General features: G+C 35.1%; 1 protein-coding gene across 1 annotated transcript in view; it reads right to left on the bottom strand.

The window, feature by feature from the left end:
* Positions 1 to 11,432: 11,432 nt before the first annotated feature.
* The window catches only part of LOC110450025 (26S proteasome non-ATPase regulatory subunit 11-like), a 61,471-nt gene continuing 47,559 nt past the window's right edge, over positions 11,433 to 25,344 (bottom strand). Inside the window, exons 8-13 of the mRNA XM_021497231.1 lie at positions 24,810 to 24,954; positions 24,464 to 24,587; positions 23,330 to 23,455; positions 19,281 to 19,316; positions 17,503 to 17,554; positions 11,433 to 13,405 (exon numbers count right to left, since the gene is read on the bottom strand). Coding sequence (XP_021352906.1) covers positions 13,263 to 13,405; positions 17,503 to 17,554; positions 19,281 to 19,316; positions 23,330 to 23,455; positions 24,464 to 24,587; positions 24,810 to 24,954 — 626 coding nt within the window. The 3' untranslated portion in view covers positions 11,433 to 13,262. The remainder of the gene's footprint in view (positions 13,406 to 17,502; positions 17,555 to 19,280; positions 19,317 to 23,329; positions 23,456 to 24,463; positions 24,588 to 24,809; positions 24,955 to 25,344) is intronic.

The raw sequence follows: 25,344 nt of genomic DNA on the forward strand, positions 1-25,344 counted from the left end.
TAATCAATCAGTGGTAGCAATTATTAACTCTATGACAACTAAATCCGTTGTTGTTCTGACTTTGCTTAGAGCATTTGTACTTCGCTGCCTGTCTTTGAACATCTTATTCAAGCGGAACACATTCCAGGCTGTAAAAATAATTTGACTGATAGTCTATCACGTTTGCAGTTAAACAAATTCCGGGACTTGGCCCCTCGGGCAGAAGCAGAGCCGGAACAAAAGCCAACGTGGCTGTGGTCAATCTTCAGCCTCAGCTTGGACGACTTTTAGCTGCCAGTTTGTCGGAGAATACAAAATCTCTTTACTCGAGTGCGTTAAAAAACTTTGATAATGTAAGAAACATGCTCAATCTGGTCAATGTGTGGCCTGCTCCGATTGAACATATTTTGCTGTTCATATGTCACCATTCAAATGTAGGCTCTGCTCCATCTACAGTTTCCTCTTACTTATCAGCAATAAGTGACTTGCATAAATTCAAGAATTGGCAAGATCCACCATCATGCTTTATTGTAAAGAAAAGTCTTGAAGGTCTCAAAATATTGAAATATACGACAGACAGCAGAGCCCCAATAACATATGAGGTGCTGGTCAAAATTCACCAACAAATTCCCAGCATTTGTTTTAGCATGTATGAACAATTGATGTTTCGAGCTGTATATTGTTTGGCATTTTTTGGATTATTTCGAGTGGGAGAGTTAGTTTATACCTCTGCTCCGTTGGCACACAGGCCTTTGTTGATATCAGATTTGAATTTGAAAAGTGACTTAAAAGAATTTAGTGTTGTACTTAGACAATCCAAAACAGATCAAAAGGGTAAATCGGTTACCATAGCAATCCCTCAGTTAAAAAACAATCGGGTATGTCCGGTACATAATATCCTTGCTTTTCTGAAAGTACGTTCTGGTCGTTCTGGATATCTGTTCATACACCAGAATGGATTACCGCTGACCAGGTACCAGTTTGCCGCAATTCTTCGTAAATGTGTCGTCTCTCTAGGTTTACCGCATTCAAATTATAAATCACATTCATTTCGGATAGGTGCTGCAACAACCTTGTCAGTGAAAGGTGTGTCGACAGAGACCATTAAAAAGTTGGGGAGATGGAAATCGGGGGCTGTTCAAAATTACATTCGGGGTACCGTGTAATGTATTCGAGTTGTCTCCCTTCCCACTTGGCTAATTTTAGCCAAAGTTTTTTCAGATGTTTGGATAGTTGGGTCCTCAATAGCATACTGGGCACAACGGATGGCTGTTAAATGACTGGACCATCATTTGAAGCTGCAGAACAAGGGCATATGTATCCGATGGTCCGGAAAGCGGGGGATGTCATGGTTTGAAATGATGGACGTTATCAAAGAACTTCTCGGCAAAAAACCGCCTCCAGATTTCCTATTACTGCACGCAGGAGGTAATGATTTAATTAATGTCCCAACAGTGGAGTTATGTGCTAAAATAGCAAAGGATATAGACGAACTTCATACTCTTTTGCCCGGATGTTCGATAATTTGGTCAGATATTTTGACAAGGTTGAAATATCGAGGCTGTGAAAACATACAAGCCATTGAAAAGAAACGGAAACGTGTAAATCGTGAAGGCCGTAAAGCTGCGTTTAGACACAGGAGGCAGGGTAGTTCGGCATACCGACATAGTGCACACATGTCCGGGATTATTCCGTGATGATAATGTTCACTTAACAGATGTAGACAATGCCATATTTATCAACACATTACAAGGCGCTATTGAGAAATTTGTAGAAACTGACGCATTTATGTTTGATTAGAGCATGTTTTATAGCTAACATGGTGTACAACCTCAGATGGGTTTTGTTTGGAGATGGCGGAACTGTATAGACAGTCCCGAGTGGCAAGACATGGCGGGCAGGCATATAATTATACATTTTTCTGTTATGTAATGTGTATTTGTGTTGTATATTATTAGGCTGTGTACTGACTTGTCAATAGTGTTGCTAGGGGTTACCCTAGCAGACTAATTTAAACTCGCTATGGTGGTATCCTAGGAGTTTGTGGCGGGAATGTGCATAGTCTAATTAATAGTAACCAACCCGCTAATGCTTGCCAAGTGAATCCCTGGGAGCTAAAGTGGGATTGGTGATTATGGTTCTCCAAGTTGAAGATGTTGGTTACCGTCTTGCCATGGGTGTGAGAGCGGTTTTGGTACAAGTACATGCAAACTCTGCAAGGTCAGAGAGCAAGTGGCTTTATGTCCGGTACCTGCGGGGAGATATTCAGCAGGGATCTTGCTTTTGCGTGTACTTGGTATAATATTTGTATTTAATGTCCGGCCAAGGATTTACCTGGAGGACTACTTGGTTAACCTGCCCGCCATGTTCTGAGATTGTACAATTTGACATTAAATGAGGCTGTTTTTTCATGGATTAAATCTGGTAATGTAGGTTTTATTCTGCTGGCTAAGCATCCAGATAACAGTTTTTCTACCACAATACGCTGTGTTATTCCACTCTCAGATTATTGTATAAACACGCTGACTGTTAGATAAATATGAGTTATATACCACACGTGGTATATGACCTACACGAGTTATGATTGGTCAAGAAGATGAACTTTGACCGGGACGACTTTTTCCACGCGCTTTTTGCCACAATCTGTTTTGTTTACGTCGTCTGCTGTCAACATTCGACAAATGTTGGTGACTTTGTGAGGTTATGAGGAAAAGGGGGTTATTAAGGCAATATTAAAAGAAGATGATACTTAAAGATTTGATCGCTAGTTTCAGGCAAAATTGCTGCAGACGCTCAATATCGTTTCGACGTCACACCGTCGCGTGTCCAGATCGTGAAACCCAAAAAAGATATGTCACAGTGTCGGAAAATATTTCGTTCTCCCAACGTCCCGTTATCGCTATTTGGACGGTCTGACTATGGCTAAACTGTCACTATAAACGTTAACCATAGAACGGTCACGAAGAAACGTAGGCCTATGGATTTGGACATTAACAGCGATAAGTTCGTCTTCGTCACTTGGCGGGAGGCAGACTTCGTACGATATGCTTACGCGCATATAGTCCGTGGTTAATTTATATAAATTAATGCAATACTGCTACTCCCAATATTTAAAGTCGTTCATCTACTATGTTTTTTCATGAAGCCGATGCCGAAACATTAATTTTGACAATTATTAGATATGTAAAAAAAGCCATTTTTTGAATATTAATGAGTGACTTCTTACAAATGGGTCATATCACTACGCCATCCTTGTCAACAAACACATGTGCGTATGTTATTTCTGACTGATCATGAGATTGTGGTAGAAACAGATCACACGACTCGTGGTTGTGGAGTATGGTATTTTTTTTCACTCTCGTTAGTTAATTTTCAAAAGTTACAGAAAGACACTCGCTAAAGCTCGTGTCTTTTGTAAATTTTGAAAATTAACTAACTCGAGTGAAATAAATACCATATTCAACAACCACTCGTTGTGTAACCTCTATGTATAGTAGAAATTTCGAAAATTCGGTATTCGGTAAATGTGTCATCTACAGGTCAATTTGTTGTATAACCAAAGTCAAAATAAATCTTCAATGACTATAGGTTAATGCAAGTATTTCATAATTAACCCAAATTCTTTCCAATATACTATCACGGTGGATGATATGGTTAATAGTAGAGTATGATGAAGCTGTTGAACTAAACTATGTAGCCTAATGGACTACAATTGGAATCTTAAAGGTAGAATTGCAGTCAGGACATTTACAATGGCCCAAATAAATAGGTTATGGTAATTGACCTCCTTGGATAAAATCCCCGGTTATGTCATTTTTTTTTTATGTGAAATGCAGTTTAGGAAAACAATACCAAGATATAGTGATGTGGTGATAGGATCACTTTCGTTTTCAAGGTACACATAATCACACATACTCACATCTTGTAATCCATAACTAGCTAGTAGTCTTCAAATGATTCTATCATCATGGGTGATGCTTGTATCATGCCAGAATGTAGTATTATATTCAAGCAAGATTGCTTGACTCCCCTTACAATACTTGGTTGAAATATATGCTTATTAACCAAGATCTGATTATAGAAGATGTCAGTAAGATATGCATGAGGAAGAGACCTCACCCAGGCACATCTGTGGAGTCTCAGGAAGAAGAACAAACAGGTCGTGATTTGCAAGGGGAGTCAGATGTTATTGATACCATCCCCATTATTCCGTCAGTGCCCCTCTTGAATATCACAGATCTGAAATATGCATCATCTTCTTATCTCAAATGTAGTATGATGACACATGTACTACCATTCCGAAACAACAAGTGCGACATTCTCTAATGGCACATCACAGGCTCTGGTGCCCTTGTACGTGATGCACGCATTTGTCCTGAACACATCATCGGAAGCTTTTTGCACCGAGATACTGAAGTAGCTATGTTCGAAGAGCATCCTTGCAAACGAAGCTTGATAACGCTATTGGATCTGAGGTCATAACTGATCTTCTTGGGATCATTCTCCAAAACTACAATTAAAAACATTGTCGGAATCAGATTGCCATACATGGACAGGATGGACTCTGAAGCAGTTTATGGAAATGCATGAGATGTGCAAACCCGACATCCTTTCAGCTTTTACTGATGGTATGTGCTCCGAAAACTTGTTCCTTTTTTCTGGGCAAAATTAAAAACTGATCTGTTTTTGAACCAATTGTCAGTTCTGACCAAATTATCAACAACCTCACTGATCAGATATTTCCACACGCTTATTGAAGTTTTAAATATAACAAAGCTTCAATATATTATACTGGTACACCAAATGTTCTGACAAAATGCCTAGCTATTGCTGTATGCCCCCTTTAACTACATAGTTTAGTTCAACAGTTGCATCATACTCTACTATTAACCATATCATCCACCGTGATAGTACATTAAGATGTATTTTGACATTGGTCATACAACAAATTGGCCTTTAGATGACACATTTACCGAATACCGATTATTTTCGAAATTTCTACTATCGTCAGTCAACATAATGTGCCAAATAATATTTAAACTATGAAATGTGTATTTCTCTTCCGTAAAGATGCGACACAACTAACAACTAACATAAACTTTTATGTGTGTGAGACTGTATAACTTTTTATTTTGCAACATCTAGCTTTATAGTTGAGCTCATCATGAACAGCAGACTTTACTGATGACAATTTTACCAGTTGTGATAACAAATTGGTGCGAAGTATTGTTAAATGATCACACATGACTATAGTCGTAAGGTTATTGGATTTTATTTGGAAATAGACGTTGGTACAATTTTACATTTATATGACAAATTTATCGGTTCTCAAATTTCACAATCGTATCTCAACATAATGCACGAAAATAATATTAAAGGATTTTTAGTGTACATGAACAAGAAATTGGTGTCACTTGCGTAAAAAATCGGAGTACCCTGACTTTTTTTCTAGTTCATCGATCCTTTCTTTCAGCTCTCAACTTAACTATGTTGTTCAGTTCTATCATATCGCCGTCAACTTTTTCAATGTCAGCTTCAACCTTTCTGAATCTTTCCGATAATGACGGTCTAGTTGTTAAACTTGTTTTTGCATTTCATTTTTTTTTTATTTCTCAAGATCGATTATTAAAGATTTAATCTCTTGATTGCTTAATTCTGTCCCGGAGTTTGTATGCTCCTGCTCTCTCACTGAACACGTGTTTTCCACCATCTTGGCACTGCCAATAAACGCCGATGTTATCTGTTTTCCTTTTCTGAAGTATTCGTCCTCTGAATTTAGCGTGTTTTGCTCTTTTCATTGAGTTGGTTACTTCTGTCCTTTGTTAAACCTAGTTTGTGGTCCCATTTTGTATTCTATTCCTCATTTTTGTCCCTGCTAGCTTTCACTCACTCTTTCCCATGTCTCCATCTTACCGGAAGTCCCACATGAACAAACTTGATAGCTTTTTATCTGAGCATAATCCTGGCCAAATATCATCATCCTTTGGGTTTTGGTTATTCAGAAGAAGTCGTTTAAATCTTTTAACATATTGGACCTCTATGACCTTAAATATTGGCAAGGTCATTCATTTGAACAAACTTGGTAGCCCTTTAGCAAACTTGGTATAACTTTATGCCTGCATGTTACTAGCCAAATATATAATCACCCTGCTCCTTTTGGTTATTCAGAAGAAGCTGTTTCAAGGTTCTTTGAAGACAATGGACCCTGAATAAGGGTGAAGGTCATTCCTTCGAACAAACTTTGTATAACTTCATGCCTTTTTTTAGACAATTTACCCATGTGACATTAAATATGGGTAAAGGTCATTCATTTGAACAATCTTGGTAGCCCTTCAACACAGCATGTTTATGGCCATCACCCTGGATATTTTGTTTGTTCAGAAGAAGTCGTTTACAGGTTCTTTTAATACAATTGACCCCTGTGACCTTGAATATGGACATAGGTCATTCATTTGAACAAACTTGATAGTCCTTCATCCCAGAATGCTTCTGGCCAAATATCATCACCCTGTTCTTTTTGGTTATTAAGAAGAAGTCTTTTAAAGGTGTTATAAGACAATGGATCAATGTGACCTTGAATATGAGTGGAGGTCATTCATTTAAACAAACTTTGTAGCACTTAATCCCAGCATATTACCTTAAACAATTTCAAGGTTACATATGGTAAAATGTTTATAAACCTTTACATTATCTTCAAAAAAGTACCAATAACTTTTTTACTCAGATGTACATTAATACCAATTTAGATCAATAATCTTAATCGAACTCTAGAAATGTTTTGAAAATTAACAAGAGGCCCTGAGGGCATGTATCGCTCACCTGGAAATGTAAGCAAAATTGCAGATGAAATAGCCAGATGATGCTGTGCATGTATTACATGGTTAGTCAGAGATTATATTTATATGTAATTGGACAAAATCCTGTCATTCCTACAGGAAATGGAGGATTTCGAAGAATTTGCTATGTTTCCACTTTTGGCCCCGCCCCTCTGCCCCTAGGGGGTCGGACCCAACATTTATACAAAATATAGTCCCCTTCACTAAAAGATGCTTATGACAAAATCCTGTCATTCCTACAGAAGAAGAATTTTAAAGAATTCGCTAAATTACCCCTTTTGAGCCTTACCCCTCAGGCCCCAGTGAGGTTAGACCGACCATTTATACAAAATTGATTTCCCTTCCACATAGGTTGCTACTATTCAAATTTGGTCAAACTACCTTCATCCCAACGGAAGAAAAAGGATATTAAAGCTTTTTCCTCTATATCTCTTATTGGGCTCGCCTCTCTGCCCCCAGGAGGGTCAGGCCAACCATTTATACAATGTTAGTTCCCCTTCACCATTTGGTGCTTCATACCAAATTTGGAAACAAGAGACCAAATGGTCCTGCATCGCTCACCTGGTATACATCTCACATTTGTAACCTTAAAAATGATCTTAAATAAAGCTGAAGGCAAAATATCAGTATTTATGATTAAAAGTAATTCAAAAGAACCTGTTAAAAGATTCAAAAACATTTCAATCATGTGACCTTGAAAGTCGAACAAGATCATTATGTTGAACAAATCTTAGTCTTTTATTTCAGGATGCAACTTGCAAAAAATCACCTACCAATCATTTTGTTTATTGAAATTAGGTCATTTAAATGTTTAAACATATTTGAGTAAATGTGACCTCGAAAGTGGGTCAATGTCATTCAAATGAAAAAGCTTGAAAGCCCTTCATCGAAACATGCTACTGGCTAAATATCAACATGATGGGCCTCATGGTTATTCAGAAGAAGTCATTTAAAGTTTAAAACAAATTTGACCCCTGTGACCTTGAATACAAGAGGCTCAATGGGCCTGCATCGCTCACCTGGTATTAATCTCAAATTTGGAATCTGAAAAGTGGACTAGAATAAAGCTACAGGCAGAATATCAGTGTTTGATTCATAAGAACCTATTAAAAGGTTTAAACATATGACGCCTGTGACTTTGAATGTTGAACAAAGACATTAGGTTGAAAGTGGGTTAAGGTCATACATTTGAACAAACTTGGTAATCCTTCATCCCAGCATGCTACATGCCCGATTTCAGTACCCTGGACCTTTTGGTTATTGAGAAGTGGTTTGAAGATTTTACATTTGACCCCTGTGACCTTGAAATTGGGTCAAGGTCATTCATTTAAACAAGCTTGTTAGTCCTTCATCCAATCATGCTACAGGCAAAATTTCAGTACCCTGGGCCTTTCGGTTATTGAGAAGAAGTTGTTTGAAGATTTTAAGACATGTGACCCCTGTGACCTTGAAAGTTGGTCAAAGTCATTCATTTGAATAAACGTGGTAGCCCTTCATCCCAGCATGCTACAGGCCCAATAGCAGTACCCTTTGCCTTTTGGTTACTGAGAAGAAGTCGTTTGAAGATTTTAAGACATTTGACCCCTGGGGCCTTGAAATAAGTTCAAGGTCATTTATTTGAACAAATTTGGCAGTCCTTCATCCCAGGACCTAACTGGCAAAATATCATAACACTAGGGCTCTTGGTAATTCAGAAGAAGTCGTTTAAAGGTTTTAAGGATATCTGACCCCTGCGACCTTGAAAATGGGGAAAGTCATTTGTTTGAAAAAAGTTGGCAGCGCTTCATCCAAGCATGATACTGGCCAAATATCATCATCCTAGGCCATTTTGGTTATTGAGGAAAAAAAAGTTTAAAGGTGTTTAAGATATTTGAACCCAGTGACCTTGAAATTAGATGAAGGTCATTCGTTTGAACTAATTTGGTAGCCCTTCATCCAAGCTTATACTGGGCAAATATCATTATCCTTTGCCTCTTGGGTATTCAGAAGAAGTTGTTTAAAGGTTTTAAACATATGTGACCCCTGTGAACTTCAAAATGGGTGAAGGCCATTTGTTTGAACAAACTTGGTTGCCCTTCATCCCAGCATGCTCGTGACCAAATATCAGCATCCAAAGCCGTTTGGTTATTGAGAAGTTGTTTTAAAGGTTTTAAACATATTTGACCCCTGCGACCTTGAAAATAGATGAAGGTCATGTGTTTGAACAAAATTAGTAGCCCTTCATTCCAGCATGTTACTGGCCAAATATCATTATCCTATGCGTCTTGGGTATTCAGAAGAAGTTGTTAAAAGTTTTAAACATATTTGACCCCTGCGACCTCGAAAATAGACGAAGGTCATGTGTTTTAACAAAATTAGTAGCCCTTCATTCCAGCATGTTACTGGCCAAATATCGTTATCCTATGCGTCTTGGGTATTCAGAAGACGTTGTTAAAAGTTTTAAACATATTTGACCCCTGCGACCTTGAAAATAGATGAAGGTCATGAGTTTGAACAAAATTAGTAGCCCTTCATTTCAGCATGTTACTTGCAAAATATCATTATCCTATGCCTCGTGGGTATTCAGAAGAAGTTGTTTAAAGATTTTAAACATATTTGACCCCTGTGACCACGAAAATAGACGAAGGTCATGTGTTTTAACAAAATTAGCAGCCCTTCATTTCAGCATGTTACCTGCCAAATATCATTATCCTATGCGTCTTGGGTATTCAGAAGACGTTGTTAAAAGTTTTAAACATATTTGACCCCTGCGACCTTGAAAATAGATGAAGGTCATGAGTTTGAACAAAATTAGTAGCCTTTCATTTCAGCATGTTACTGGCCAAATATCGTTATCCTATGCGTCTTGGGTATTCAGAAGAAATTGTTAAAAGTTTTAAACATATTTGGCCCCTGCGACCTCGAAAATAGACGAAGGGCATGTGTTTTAACAAAATTAGCAGCCCTTCATTTCAGCATGTTACCTGCCAAATATCATTATCCTATGCATCTTGCGTATTCAGAAGAAGTTGTTAAAAGTTTTAAACATATTTGACCCCTGTGACCTCGAAAATAGACGAAGGTCATGTGTTTGAACAAAATTAGTAGCCTTTCATTCCAGCATGTTACTGGCCAAATATCAGTATCCTATACCTCTTGGGTATCGAGAAGAAGTTGTTGAAATATTTTAAACATATTTGACTACTGTGACCTTGAAAATAGGTGAAGGTCATTTATTAGAACAAACTTGGTAGCCCTTCATCCCAGTTTGCTTCTGGCCAAATATCATCATCCTAGGCTTTTTGGTTATTGTGAAGAAGTTGTTTAAAGTAAAAGATTGATGCCGGTCGATGGACAGACCAAAGGACGACGGACACCGCAACATGACATAATTTATATAAGCTCACTTGGCCCTTTGGGCCAGGTGAGCTAAAAATCCTTTCATTCCTACAGAAGAAGGATTTTGAAGAATTTGCTCTATTTCCCCAATTCTGCCCCGCCCCTCCACCCCCAAGGGGGCCACACCCACTGTTTATACAAAATTGAGTCCCCTTGGCACAAGGATACTCCGGACTAAATCAGGATAAAATCCTTTAATCCTTACGGTAGAAGGATTTTGAAGGTTTTACCTCTATTTCCATTATTTGGCCCCGCCCCGGCCCTCTGCCCTCAGGTGGACCACACCCACCGTTTATACAAAATTGAGTCCCCTTGGCCCAAGGATGCTCCAGACCAAATTAAGTCAAAATCTACTTGGCTGTTCAGGACTAGTAGCGTTTTAAAGGAAATGTTGTTGAACGGATGATGGACGACGGACACAGCGATATGGCATAAGCTCACCATGGTCCTTCGGACCAGGTGAGCTAATAAAACCTTTGATATTAAATTATGCTTCTCCCGTTGATCCAAAATATCCCTGCATGTTAAGAGTCAAATATCATCATCCTTGGCTTTTGGTTTTGCAGAAGAGGCTGTTCAAATGTTTATTAAGACAACTGACCCCTGCAACCTTTAATATTGGCCAAGGTCATTCATTTAAACAAATGACAAAAGGGCCACACTACAGGATAAGCTCAATTGGACCTTCCAGCCAGCTGAGTTAAAAATTCAATATTGCTGCTTGTTGGTCATTTTGTTTTTCAAATGGGTCTCAAAGTAACCTAAACTAAGGACAAAGGGGAATCTTCATATTAAATTAGAGAAAGATTAATCTTGTTCTTTTTGAGAAATAGCAATAACAAATTATTACAATCTTGAACTGTCAAAATCCAACAAGCTTTGCCTGGTGGCCATCATGTCTTCTCTGGTAAGTCTCAAAATAATATACACAACCACTGAACAAGGGAATCATATGTATGGAATAAGGCAAATATCTGTTTAGTTCTTCAAAAATAGCCATAAAAGGCGTAAACTGTCAAAATCCATGATGACTGTCTAGCCATCATAATTATTTTTCATATCTTCAGACCTAGGGGAACCTTAATATGAAAACTGAGAAAATAATCTGACCAGTGCTTCATAAAAACGTATCAATATCAAGAATTGTTTAGTAGGCTCAACTGAGGGATGGATGATTGATCACAGACACAATGCAATTTGAATAGCTCACAATCTGATAATGAAATTATAACAATCAGGTGAAAATTCATAATTTTTATTTTTCAGTATGTCATACAATCAACACCTTTCATACAGATACACTAATGATTTTCAAGAAAAAGTGTCTTTAGCACTCATTCTTCAATTTAGTATTTTTAATCAGTTTTCATTTCACATTCATTCAGACTCCCTTTCAATTGTAATAAGTCATTTCATGAATGATATGCAAAAACATTATTTCACATGTATTTGAGTTTTCAAACATGAATTTTCTAATAAGCAAATGTGTCCTTAAAAACTAAAGAATCATTCACCTGGAAAATAAAATCCAGCTATTTTTTTTTTTGGCAGAAACTGAAATACCTGTTTTCTCTCATGCAACTTTTTTTTTTATATATATTTCACAGCATCATGTACTGAAAAGATATTTATTGTAAATGCAAATATATTTCTTATATGATTATATAAATTCAATTCACCTACAAATTTCAAACAAAATTCTTCATAAAAAATTCAGCTGAAAAGCAGGTAAAATTTACATTAACAAGGGATCCTAGAAGGATCTTGGTGCCTACCATGACAGGATCTTTATCAGATCTACAAACAATGATCTTTTACCTTGTTTGCTCTTCCTTTTGCTTACAGGTACTTTTACCCAGTCCAATGGTGGAAATCTTGTACAATAACTTAAACCTCTGAATGTCATATGTTATTTGCCACTATGAAGCAAATAATAATTTATAAGAATTGCATAACTAAATATATGCCAAAGGCTAAAACATTTTAATTCTTACATATAAGAAGTGCTGTCAATGACGGATAAATTCTCATTATTTTTTTAAAGGGACCAAGGGAAACAAAACAGTGATAACAAAATTGAACTGCTACATTCAAGATGGCTGACTGGTGACCATCCTTTTTTTTCTTTTCTATCCGTCCCAAAATTCAATATTGTTAAGTACAGACCATTGGGAAACTTCATGTAAAATTTTGAGAAAGATCCTTGAAGCATTTTCTGAGAAATAGTGCTAATAATATTTTATTTGACTGCCTCTTGAACATCTTGGTTTTCCAATCAGGCTCAAAATTCAATACGTGTATCTAGGGACAATGGGGAACTTTCAAAATAAAATTCGCTAACAAATCACATCAGAAATCCAATATGAAGGGTGACTCATGACAGATCCTCGTTTTCCAAGCAAATATTTTTTGGGTACAGAAAATTAAATTCCAATTGTTTCCATAAATGAACAGACAAAATTATAATGTCCAATATAACATCATACAAAATCTAAAATATCAATTCAGAAGCGCTGTAACTGTACATGAAGAATACCACTAAAATCCTGTACAGCAATTATACTATTTGTGAAATGCCATTCCTGTACTTACTGGTGAAAACTTTAATTCATTATTCATTAAATTTGAAAATATTACATAACATATAAATAACTGTCAAAATGATACTTGAAACCACCACTGATAAAAGGTAAGCAATATGTTGTGTGAAAATAACTGTCACTAAACTATAACTAATCTGTAGTTTTTCAAAGATTAAAATTTCATTGTATTTGGTCTGAACACAATACCCAAATTCTCAAAGATACTGCAAAACAAAACCATCTTGGTCCAACACATTGAAGTGTTTTGCAGAATATGTAGACTTTCCCTGACCATACATCAGATTAGGTAGAATTTTACCAAACCTACTACAGAAACAGTTGCAAACTGAATCTTAACAGAGTATAAATTTGAAATACAGTACAGAATCTACAGAATTTCATGCAGTACCAAAAGCTGTCTACATTTGCAGAGTTTCACTGAATTTCAGGCAGGGAACCATATTAAACTAGTCATTGTCTGAAATGTCTAAGTAAGCTTCTTGGCCTTGTGATAGAGTGCATCAACCACTTTACCCATGTTCTGGATCGTCTCCAATGATGTCTCGTATGTCTTGTCCACTGGTGTCTCATCAAATACTACCAGCACGCCTGCACCTTGGTCCAAAATACCTTTAAAGACATAAATCAATCCAAGAGTGTGTCAGATGTATATTAACTATACTTTATGATAGATGTCGATATAACTATACTTTGTGATAGATGTCGATATAACTATACTTTATGATAGATGTTGACATAACTATACTTGTGATAGATGTTGATATAACTATACTTTATGATAGATGTTGATATAACTATACTTGTGATAGATATTGATATAACTATCCTTGTGATAGATATTGATATAACTATACTATATGATAGATGGTGATATAACTATACTTGTGATAGATATTGATATAAATATACTTGTGATAGATATTGATATAACTATACTATATGATAGATGGTGATATAACTATACTTGTGATAGATATTTATATAACTATACTATAGAATAGATGTTGATATAACTATACTTTTGATAGATGTCGATATAACTATACTTTATGGTAGATGTTGACATAACTATACTTGTGATAGATGTTGATATACCTATACTTGTGATAGATATTGATATAACTATCCTTGTGATAGATATTGATATAACTATACTATATGATAGATGGTGATATAACTATACTTGTGATAGATATTGATTTAACTATACTTGTGATAGATGTTGATATACCTATACTTGTGATAGATATTGATATAACTATACTATATGATAGATGGTGATATAACTATACTTGTGATAGATATTGATATAAGTATACTTGTGATAGATGTTGATATAACTATACTTTTGATAGATATTGATATAACTATACTTGTGATAGATATTGATATAAGTATACTTGTGATAGATGTTGATATAACTATGCTTTATGATAGATATTGATATAACTATACTTGTGATAGATATTGATATAAGTATACTTGTGATAGATGTTGATATAACTATGCTTTATGATAAATGTTGATATAACTATGCTTTATGATAGATATTGATATAACTATGCTTTATGATAGATGTCGATATAACTATACTTTGTGATAGATGTCGATATAACTATACTTTATGATATATGTTGATATAACTATGCTTGTGATAGATGTTAATATAACTATACTTACGATAGATGTTGATATCACAAGTATAGTTATATCAACATCTATCAACATCTATCACAAGTATAGTTATATCAACAACTATCACAAGTATAGTTATATCAACATCTATCATAAAGCATTGTTATATCAACATCTATCATAAAGCATAGTTATATCAACATCTATCACAAGTATAGTAATATCAACATCTATCACAAGTATAGTTATGTCGATATAACTATACTTTATGATAGATGTTTGTTGATATAACTATGCTTTATGATAGATATTGATATAACTATGCTTGTGATAGATGTTAATATAACTATACTTGTGATAGATGTTGATAGATGTTGATATAACTATACTTGTGATAGATATTGATTTAACTATACTTGTGATAGATGTTGATATACCTATACTTGTGATAGATATTGATATAACTATCCTTGTGATAGATATTGATATAACTATACTATATGATAGATGGTGATATAACTATACTTGTGATAGATGTCGATATAACTATACTTTATGATAGATATTGATATAACTATGCTTGTGATAGATGTTAATATAACTATACTTACGATAGATGTTGATATAACTATACTTGTGATAGTTGTTGATATAACTATACTTGTGATAGATGTTGATATAACTATACTTACGATAGATGTTGATATAACTATACTTGTGATAGATGTTGATATAACTATACTTGTGATAGATGTCGATATAACTATACTTTATGATAGATGTTGATATAACTATGCTTGTGATAGATGTTGATATAACTATACTTACGATAGATGTTGATATAACTATACTTGTGATAGATATTGATATAACTATACTTTATGATAGATGTTGATATATCTATACTTGTGATAGATCTTGATATAACTATACTTACGATAGATCTCGATATAACTATACTTTATGATGGATGTTGATATAACTATACTATATGATAGATTTTGATATAACTATACTATCTGATAGATGTTGCTATAACTATACTTGTGATATATGTTGATATAACTATACATGTGATAGATGTTGATAGAACTCTACTTGTGATAGATATTGATTTAACTATAATTGTGATAGATATTGATTTAACTATAATTGTGATAGATATTGATTTAACTATAATTGTGATAGATATTGATTTAACTATAATTGTGATAGATATTGATTTAACTATAATTGTGATAGATATTGATTTAACTATAATTGTGATAGATATTGATTTAACTATACTTGTGATAGGTATTGATATAACTATACCTGTGATAGATGTTGATAGAACTCTACTTGTGATAGATATTGATATAGCTATACTTGTGATAGATTTTGATATAACTATACTTATGATAGATATTGATATAGCTATACTTGTGATAGATTTTGATATAACTATACTTTATGACAGATGTTGATATAACTATACTTTATGATATATGTTGATATAACTATACATGTGATAGATGTTGATAGAACTATACTTGTGATAGGTATTGATATAACTATACTTGTAATAGATGTTGATATAACTATGCTTTTTGTTAGCTGTTGATCTTACTATTCTTTATGATAGATGTTGATACAACTATGCTTGTGATAGATGTTGATATTACTATACTTGTGATAGAGGTTGATATAACTATACTATATGATAGATTTTGATATAACTATACTATCTGATAGATGTTGCTATAACTATACTTGTGATGGATATTGATATAACTATACTTATGATAGATATTGATATAGCTATACTTGTGATAGATGTCGATATAACTATTCTTTATGATAGATGTTGATATATCTATACTTGTGATAGATGTCGATATAACTATACTTTATGATAGATGTTAATATAACTATACTTACGATAGTTATATCAACATCTCTCACAAGTATAGCTATATCAATATCTATCATAAAGCATAGTTATATCAACATCTGTCATAAAGCATAGTTATATCAACATATCTATCACAAAGTATAATTATATTAACATCTATCACAAGCATAGTTATATCAACATATCTATCACAAAGTATAATTATATTAACATCTATACTTTATGATAGATGTTAATATAACTATACTTGTGATGGATATTGATATAACTATCCTTGTGATAGATATTGATTTAACTATAATTGTGATAGATATTGATTTAACTATAATTGTGATAGATATTGATTTAACTATAATTGTGATAGATATTGATTTAACTATAATTGTGATAGATGTTGATATTACTATACTTCTGATAGATGTTGATATATCTATACTTGTGATAGATATGGATATAACTATACTTGTGAGAGATGTTGATATAACTATGCTTTATGATAGATGTTGATATAACTATACTTTATGATAGATGTTAATATAATTATACTTTGTGATAGATATGTTATATACTTAAACATGCATATTTGACCCATGTGACCTTGAATATATGTCAAAGACATTCATTTTAACAAACATGATAGCCCTTTATCAAAGCATACTTCTGGCCAATTATCAACATTCTGCGCCTGATGGTTATTTAGAAAAAGTTGTTTTAAGATTAAAAAAAAGCATGGGTGATAGTAATTCATTTTTATAAACAAAGTAGCCCTTCATCACAGCAAGTTACTGGCCAGATATAAACATTCTGGGCCTTATGGTTATTCAGAAGATGTAGTTTAAAGGTATAAAACATATTTGACCCCTGTGACCTTGACAGTCGAAAAAAGGTCATTATGTTGAACAAACTTTATAAGGCCTTTTGGTTATTCAAAAGAAGTTGTTTGAAAGATTTTAACATATTTCATCCCTGTGACATTGAACATTGGTGAAGGTCATTCATTTGAACAACTTCAAGTGGTAGTTATCATATCTGGAAACTTTTGTTGAAATTGGTCATTACTTTAGAAGGAGTTGTACTGAAACTTTCTCTACAGACAGACAGACGGACAGACAAGCTGATTTCAGTATACCCCCCCTAACTTCGTTCTGGGGGGGGGGGGGGGGTATAATTATCTTACCATGGAATTTTTTATCAAGGATCATCTGTGAAAGCTTCTTCTCTATTGTATCCTGAGAAAAAAAGCAAGCAGAAACATTTTAAAGACAAAATATGTAACACATTGGAACTTAAAAAATCCAGCAGCCACCATCAGTAGCTGAATTGTGAACTGGATGGACTCAATTCTGAGTTACACATACTTCTTCATAGCAATTTCAATCTGTCCTCTAAAATACTAGCTTGATAACGACCAAACAATCAGATGAGAACGGCTGTATTAGCAATGAGTTAATGATAATGTACATGTATTATACTTTAAAACAAAATGTGCAAAATACAGTACGCCAACATTATCTTATAAAAATGTTTCCTTCATTCCAGCTACCCTGGGGTGCATATCACATCGGGGTACAATGAAAATTTCATAATTGACAATGCGTTGTTTAATTTAGGGTATAATCATTACTGAACAAAGTCTCATCACACTCTAGGTAAGGGTTTTTAGTAATCAGTATATTTTGGATGTTTTTTTTTAGTTTTGGTGTTTGCACATGTTTGTCAAAATAGTACATAAGTACTGATGTCCCTTTAAAACTGTTCACATTGTCTCTACAAGTATATAAATCTGGTAAGTGTACCATCTTCATTAGTTCTTTGTCAGTTTGATCTTTTCGCTTCTTTCCTCTAATCTGTTTGATCGAGTCATGTTAACAGTAAATGCACCTTGAGGTCACTTTTGATCTAAACTTAATACTGATGTGTATGAAAGCCAGCCTTTAAAGTGAGTTTGTCATTTCACATATTTACTAGTACAGTACTTAATGTGAAAGAAATAGAATCGATCATTGCAATATAAGAAAGATCTGTTTAGTTATTCTTTTAATCCATTTTATTTTTATGATCAGTCTCAAAATATAACATGCACAACGAGGTTACAAGGGGAACCTACATTTAAAATTAAAGAAAAATCCCTCTAGTACTTCCGGAGAAATAGCGGTAACAAACCTACACTATCAAAATCCAAGATGGCTGCCTGTCGGCCATGTTGTTTATCCAATCAGTCTCAAAAGTTGCCCTGCACAGTTTAGGACCAAGGGGAACTTACATATAAAACTTGAGAAAGATCCCTCCGATACTTCCCGAGGAAATAGCGATAACAATCTTTCAATATCAAAATCAAAGATGGCTGCCTGTCAGCCATGTTGTTTATCCGATCAGTCTCAAAAGTTGCCCTGCACAGCTTAAGACCAAGGGGAACCTACATATAAAATTTGAGAAAGATCCCTCTGATACTTCTTGAGAAATAGCGATAACAAACTTTCAATATTAAATTCCAAGATGGCTGCCTGTCGGCCATGTTGTTCAGCAGATCAGTCTCAAAAGTTGCCCTGCACAGCTTAAGACCAAGGGGAACCTACATATAAAATTTGAGAAAAATCCCTCTGATACTTCTTGAGAAATAGCTATAACAAACGTTCACTATCAAAATCCAAGATGGCTGCCTGTCAGCCATTTTGTTTATCCGATCAGTCTCAAAAGTTGCCCTGTACAGCTAAGGACCAAGGGGAACCTACATATAAAATTTGAGAAAGATCCCTCTGGTACTTCTTGAGAAATACTGATAACAAGAATTGTTTAAGGACGGACAACGGACCACGGAAGCAGGGTGATTTGAATAGCGCTAGTACCTCCCTAGCACTTTCACCACTGTATTCCTTGAACTATTGACCTGGACCGCACAAGTTCAAGTTATATTGTTTTACTGTATAAATTACAACATTCATATCCAATACTTACCATCGGTAATTTTATTAAGTTAGCAATATGTTGAACCTGGGAACAAAAGGAAAAATAACCCATTAAAATGTAGAAAAAGAATGTGGCTTTTTTTTTATTATGTAAAACCAATTTTCATGACGTAATACTTACCCTAACTTTAGTATGCACATTCAATACCTACACCCATCTTTGTAGCCCAAAAACTAAGGGTTAAACAAATCCTGCCTTCCATACCCCCACGGGACCCATATCTTGACCGTAGAGACACAGAGTGATCTCCCTTCCTCAAAAACCTTTTATGGAGCCAAAAGACAACCAAGGTCGAGGAGAAAAGGGGATGAATACAGGGTGGAACTCCATAAAGTTATAGTAAGTATTGCATCATATGAATTAGTTTTACAAAAAAAACCTCAGTAATAATTACCATTAATTTAGTATGAGAATTCATCTTAATGTAGTGGAGACTCCAAATCCAGGAAGACCAGGCTGACAGAGCAATCTTGAGAAATGCTCAATTTGACCAAATATAACTATGAAAGTTGGTCAAATTGAGCATTTACATGAAACAAGAGGCCCATGGGCCTTAACGGTCACCTGATATATTTATACAGAAGAAGTCATTTGAAGTGTTTGACATATCTGCCTCAAGTGACCTTAAAAGTAGGTCAAGGTCATTTACATTCTCAAACTTTGTTTGGCTCTTTCCCAGGAAGTCACCAGCCAAATATTTAGGTTCTATAACTTTCATTTCTTCAGAAGAATTCGTTTTAAGAATTAGACATATCTGACTCCTGTGACCTTGAAAGTAAGACAAGGTCATTTTCATTTTCAAACTTTGTCAGGCTCGATCCCAGGAAGCCACCTGCCAAATATAAAGATTCCATACCTTTCAGTTCTTCTTCAGAAGTCGTTTGATGTGTTTGACACATTTGACCCCTGTGACCTTGAAAGAAGGTCAAGGTCATTTTCATCCTCAAACTTTGTCAGGCTCTATCCCAGGAAGCCATCAATCAAATATAAAGATTCTATACCGTTCAGTTCTTCAGAAGAAGGCGTTTGAAGCATTTGACATATTTCACCCCTGTGACCTTGAAAGTAGTCAAGGCCATTTTTATTCGCAATCTTTGTTCGGCTTATTCCATGGAAGCTACCTACCAATTGTCATGTCTCTAATTTTTCGGTATTTCAGAAGAAGTTGTTTGAAGGTTTTTACATATCTGACCCCTGTGACCTTGAAAGTAGGTCAAATTCTGTTGTTTTTTTCGCAAACTTGGTCGGCTTCATATAAGGAAGCTAAAAGCCAAATATCATGACTCTATGCCTTCTGGTACTTCAGAAGAAGTCATTTAAAGGAAAGTTGCCGGACGCCGGACAGACGCAGGACGACAGACGAAGGACAGACGACGGACGCCGTGCCATGGCATAACCACACCGACTCCTTTGGGCCCCACCCTACAGCCCTTGGGAGTACGGCTGGCTCAAAATTTTCATAGTATCAAACTGTCAACTATAATTCCAATCAAGTTATTAACATGTAATATTCAAAGTATCATTTGCCATAACAAGAGGCCCAATGGGCCTGCATCGCTTACCTGGTATTAATTTCACACTTGTAATCTTAACAAGAGGCCCGATGGGCCTGCATTGCTACAGGCCTAATTTCAGTACCCTGGGCCTTTTGGTTATTGAGAAGTTGTTTGAAGATTTTAAAACATTTGACCCCTGTGACCTTGAAAGCTGGTCAAGGTCATTCATTTGAACAAACTTGGTAGCCCTTCATCCCAGCATGCTACAGGTTCAATATCAGTACCAATGGCCTTTTGGTTATTGAGGAGAAGTCGTTTGAAGATTTAAAGACATCTGACCCCAGTGACCTTGAAAATGAGTGAAGGTCATTTATTTGAACAAACTTGGTGGCCCTTCATCCCAGCATGCTACATGTCTAATATCAGTACCCTGGGCCTTTTGGTTATTGGGGAGAAGTCGTTTGAAGATTTTAAGACATCTGACCCCAGTGACCTTGAAAATGAGTGAAGGTCATTTATTTGAACAAACTTGGTAGTCCTTCATCCCAGCATGCTACAGGCCCAATATCAGTCCCCTTGGCCTTTTTGTTATTGAGAAGAAGTTGTTTGAAGATTTTAAGACATCTGACTCCAGTGACCTTGAAAGTGAGGTAGCAGGTGAGCTAAAAATGGATTAAAATACAGCAACAGGCAGAATATCAGTGTTTGATTCATAAGAACCTATTAAACTATTTAAACATATGATGCCTGTGACCTTGAAAGTCAAACAAGGACATTAGGTTGAAACTGGGTCAAGAACATTCACAGAGTCTCAAGTGACCTAAAAACTTGATAGCTCCACATCTGAGCATGCTTAGCAAAATATCACCAATTTATGTATTTTGGTTATTCAGAAGAAGCTGCTTATTTTTTTTTCAACACATTTGACCCCTGTGACTTGAATATGGGTGAAGGCCATTTGTTTAACAAACTACCCTTCATCCCTGCATGCTACTGCCCAAATATAATTGCCTTATGCATTTTGGTTATTCAGAACAAGAGGCCCAATGGGCCTGCATTGCTCACCTGGTATAAATCTCACACTTGTAACCTTAAAAGTGATCTAAAATAAAGCTACAGGAAAAATATCAGTATTTATGATTAAAATTCATTCAAAAGATCCTGTTACTTTCTTTTAAAACATTTCACCCCTGTGATTGAAAGTCAAACAAAGTCATTATGTTGAACAAATTTTATAGCCTTTCATCTCAGGATGCAACTTGCAAAGTATCAACATCCTGGGACCCATGGTTATTCAGAAGAGGTCGTTTAAAGATTTAAAACAAATTTGACCCCTGTGACCTTGAATATAAGTCAAAATCATTCACTTTAACAAACATAGTAGTCCTTGATCCCAGCATGCTACTGACTAAATATCAACATCCTGAGCCTTTTGGTTATTCAGAAGAAGTTGTTTAAAGGTTTTTTAATACAATTGACCCCTGTGACCTTGAATATGGGTGAAGGTCATTCATTTGAACAACTTTGTAGCCCTTCATATCAGCATGCTACTGGCTAAATATCATCACCCTGGGCATTTTGGTTATTGAGAAGAAGTTGTTAAAAGTTTTTAACATATTTGACCTCAGTGACCTTGAATATGATTTAAGATCATTTATTTGAACAAACTTAGTAGCCCTTCATCCCAGCATGTTACTGGCCAAATATCATCACCTTAGGCCTCTCAGTTATTCAGAAGAAGTTGTCTAAATGTTTTTAACATATTTGACCCCAGTGACCTTGAATATGATTCAAGGTCATTTGTTTGAACAAACTTGGTAGCACTTCATCCCAGCATGTAACTGGCCAACTATCATCACCCTAGGCCACTTGGTTATTCAGAAGAAGTTGCTTAAAGATTTTAATGTATTTGACTCCTGTGACCTTGAAAATAGATGAAGGTCATTTATTTGAACAAAGTTGGAAGCCCTTCATCCCAGCATGCTTCTGGCAAAATATCATCACCCCAGGCCTTTTGGTTAATGAGAAGAAGTTGTTTAAAGTAAAAAGTTGACGCCGGACGGACGACGGATGGTGAGGTGAGCTAAAAAGTCAATTAAAGTTCTTATCATATTTATTTTATCTATATTTGTTCCCCCTTGTGACCTTGAACATTTGTCAAGTTTTCATTTCAACAAACCTGGTGGCCTTTCATCCCTGCATGTTACTGGCAAAATATCAACATACTTGGCCTTTTGGTTACTTAAAAGAAGTCGTTTAATTTTTTTTTAACATATTTTACACATTTGACCTTAAAAATAGATAAAGGTCATTCCTTTTAACAAACTTGGTAGCATTTTACTGATCCAGACCAAATATCTACACCCTAGGATTCTTGATTATTCAGAAAAAGTTGTTAAAAAGATAAACATATTTGACCCCTGTGACCTTGAAAATGGGCAAATTGTCATTTATTTGAACAAAACTTGGTAGTCCTTCAAACTATACTATCAAACATATCAGTTAAAAGGAAATTGTCATCTTTTCTTCTCAGTTTCTTACCTGAACTTTGGAGAAAGGTTCTATAATTCTACAGAGATTCTGTTCAAGTAGGTTGTCATAAAGGGTCTTCAAGTGAGCGTTTACAATTGGATCGTCCTCCAGTTGTGGTTTGAATGTCCCCAATGTCTAAAACAAACAGCAGAAAATTCCACTGAAACAAATGATTGATGATTGCATCATTTCCCTACTGTTTGCCTTTTAATAGCCTTGCAACAGTTAGGGTCAAATGAAGACGAGTTCCTAAGATGTGACCACCGGAAGGAAAGAGTAGGCATTAACGAGATAAAAGAAAGAGATCCCAAGTGCTGCATTAGGAATAGCAGATCAAGTCAAGTCTCTTTTTTTCCCCTCTAGATAACACACTAAGAAACTCCACTGCCCATTCACACTGCAGAAGGAGCTACGTAGGTCCTATTATGACATGCAGTGGAATACAGCAGCTCCCTACTTACTGCACAGATACCACTAGGGCTGTGAGAGTATGTCAGAAAACCGGTATATCACAATACACAGGCAAATGGTATCGCAATACACACATGGAATATCACAGTATCACAATATTTTCAAAAGTTCATTTTATTTATTTGCTTGGTGTTTTAACTATGCAAATGCAAACTAACAGATATGCCAATAACAATAAAAGCGGTGTGAATCAGTAAAAATTTCATAATCAATGGTTGGTTTGACAAAAATCTTAAATCTAAATGATCCATATTATGTATGATGAGTTTAATAACATTCTGATACTAATTTCTTTTAAATTGAGCACCTTTTTCCTATGACAATATATATTAGAATAGGTATTGTAATATATTCATTCCGTATTTATGATATACGCCAAGGTATCACAATATATCAGAGGTAGTGCACAATAATATGACATGGGTCAGGTAACTGCAATTCATACTCAGACATCTACAATTAAAAATAAGACTATATATTTCTACTTTATTTATGCACTGTTTATAATTTAGGAAAGGGCTTTTATAGGTTTTGCCTGTTGCCCATTTCCTTTTGTATGTAAGATCTATACAATAAAATATTCTGAAATGAAAATTACATGGGTACCAAGCTTATTTCTCATTTTTTTCGATAAATTATCAACTATTTTTATCAATTGTAACTGACACCTACTTTCTGGAACTCTGCAAGAGAGCGTTTGTGGCTGGCAGTTGCTATACTCTTCATTGCCTCGACCTCTGGACCACTGTACTTCAGTGCTAGCTTTCCACTCACGATTGCCTGTACTTCATCAGCCCTGCAAACAACAGGTTATCTTTGCAAGACAGTAATTAAGTGATTTTCAAGGCAGTTTTTGTAATACAGTCAAAAAATCTTAAAACATGCCAGAATATATGAACATTTTTCTGACTGGAAGGTCTTTAAAAAAGAGAAGTGTTACGTTTCATATTCTTATACTTAATCAAATTAGCATACAGTTTAGCCTGCTTAAATGTCTGAGAATAGTGTGACAGCTTACGTATTGAGCATGATTTTGCACATGAGCATGTATTTAAGTGCTACAACAGCCTTTGGACTGTCAATAGAATCATATCCCTCAAATGCTTCATAGAAATAGGAGTAGGCAGTTTTGAAATCTTTCTCATCTGCAGCATGAAGAATTCCTAGAAATAACATAAAATGTAAATCATAAACAAGAGGCCCATGGGCCTTAACGGTCACCTGATATATTTATACAGAGAGTTGATTTTGTTTTTAACATGAACAGAAATATTATTCAAAGTGACAAAAAAACAATAAAACCACCTTATTCAATATCTAGCATACAGATTTAAGACTAAAAAGGATTTGAAACTAGCACCTCTGATTCTTAACAAGGCAAATGAAGAAATTTTAGCACACAAACTCCTTTGAGCCCCACCCTACAGCCCTTGGGGGTAAATTTTCAAAGTATCAAACTGTCAATTCAAGGTTATAATTCCAATCAAGTTAATAACATGTAATATTCAAAGTATCATTTACCATTATAAACCATAATAAATTTTGCCCCCCCC

This window comes from Mizuhopecten yessoensis, unplaced genomic scaffold, assembly GCF_002113885.1.
Source record: "Mizuhopecten yessoensis strain PY_sf001 unplaced genomic scaffold, ASM211388v2 scaffold4931, whole genome shotgun sequence".
In the NCBI taxonomy this organism is placed as follows: Eukaryota; Metazoa; Mollusca; class Bivalvia; order Pectinida; family Pectinidae; genus Mizuhopecten; species Mizuhopecten yessoensis.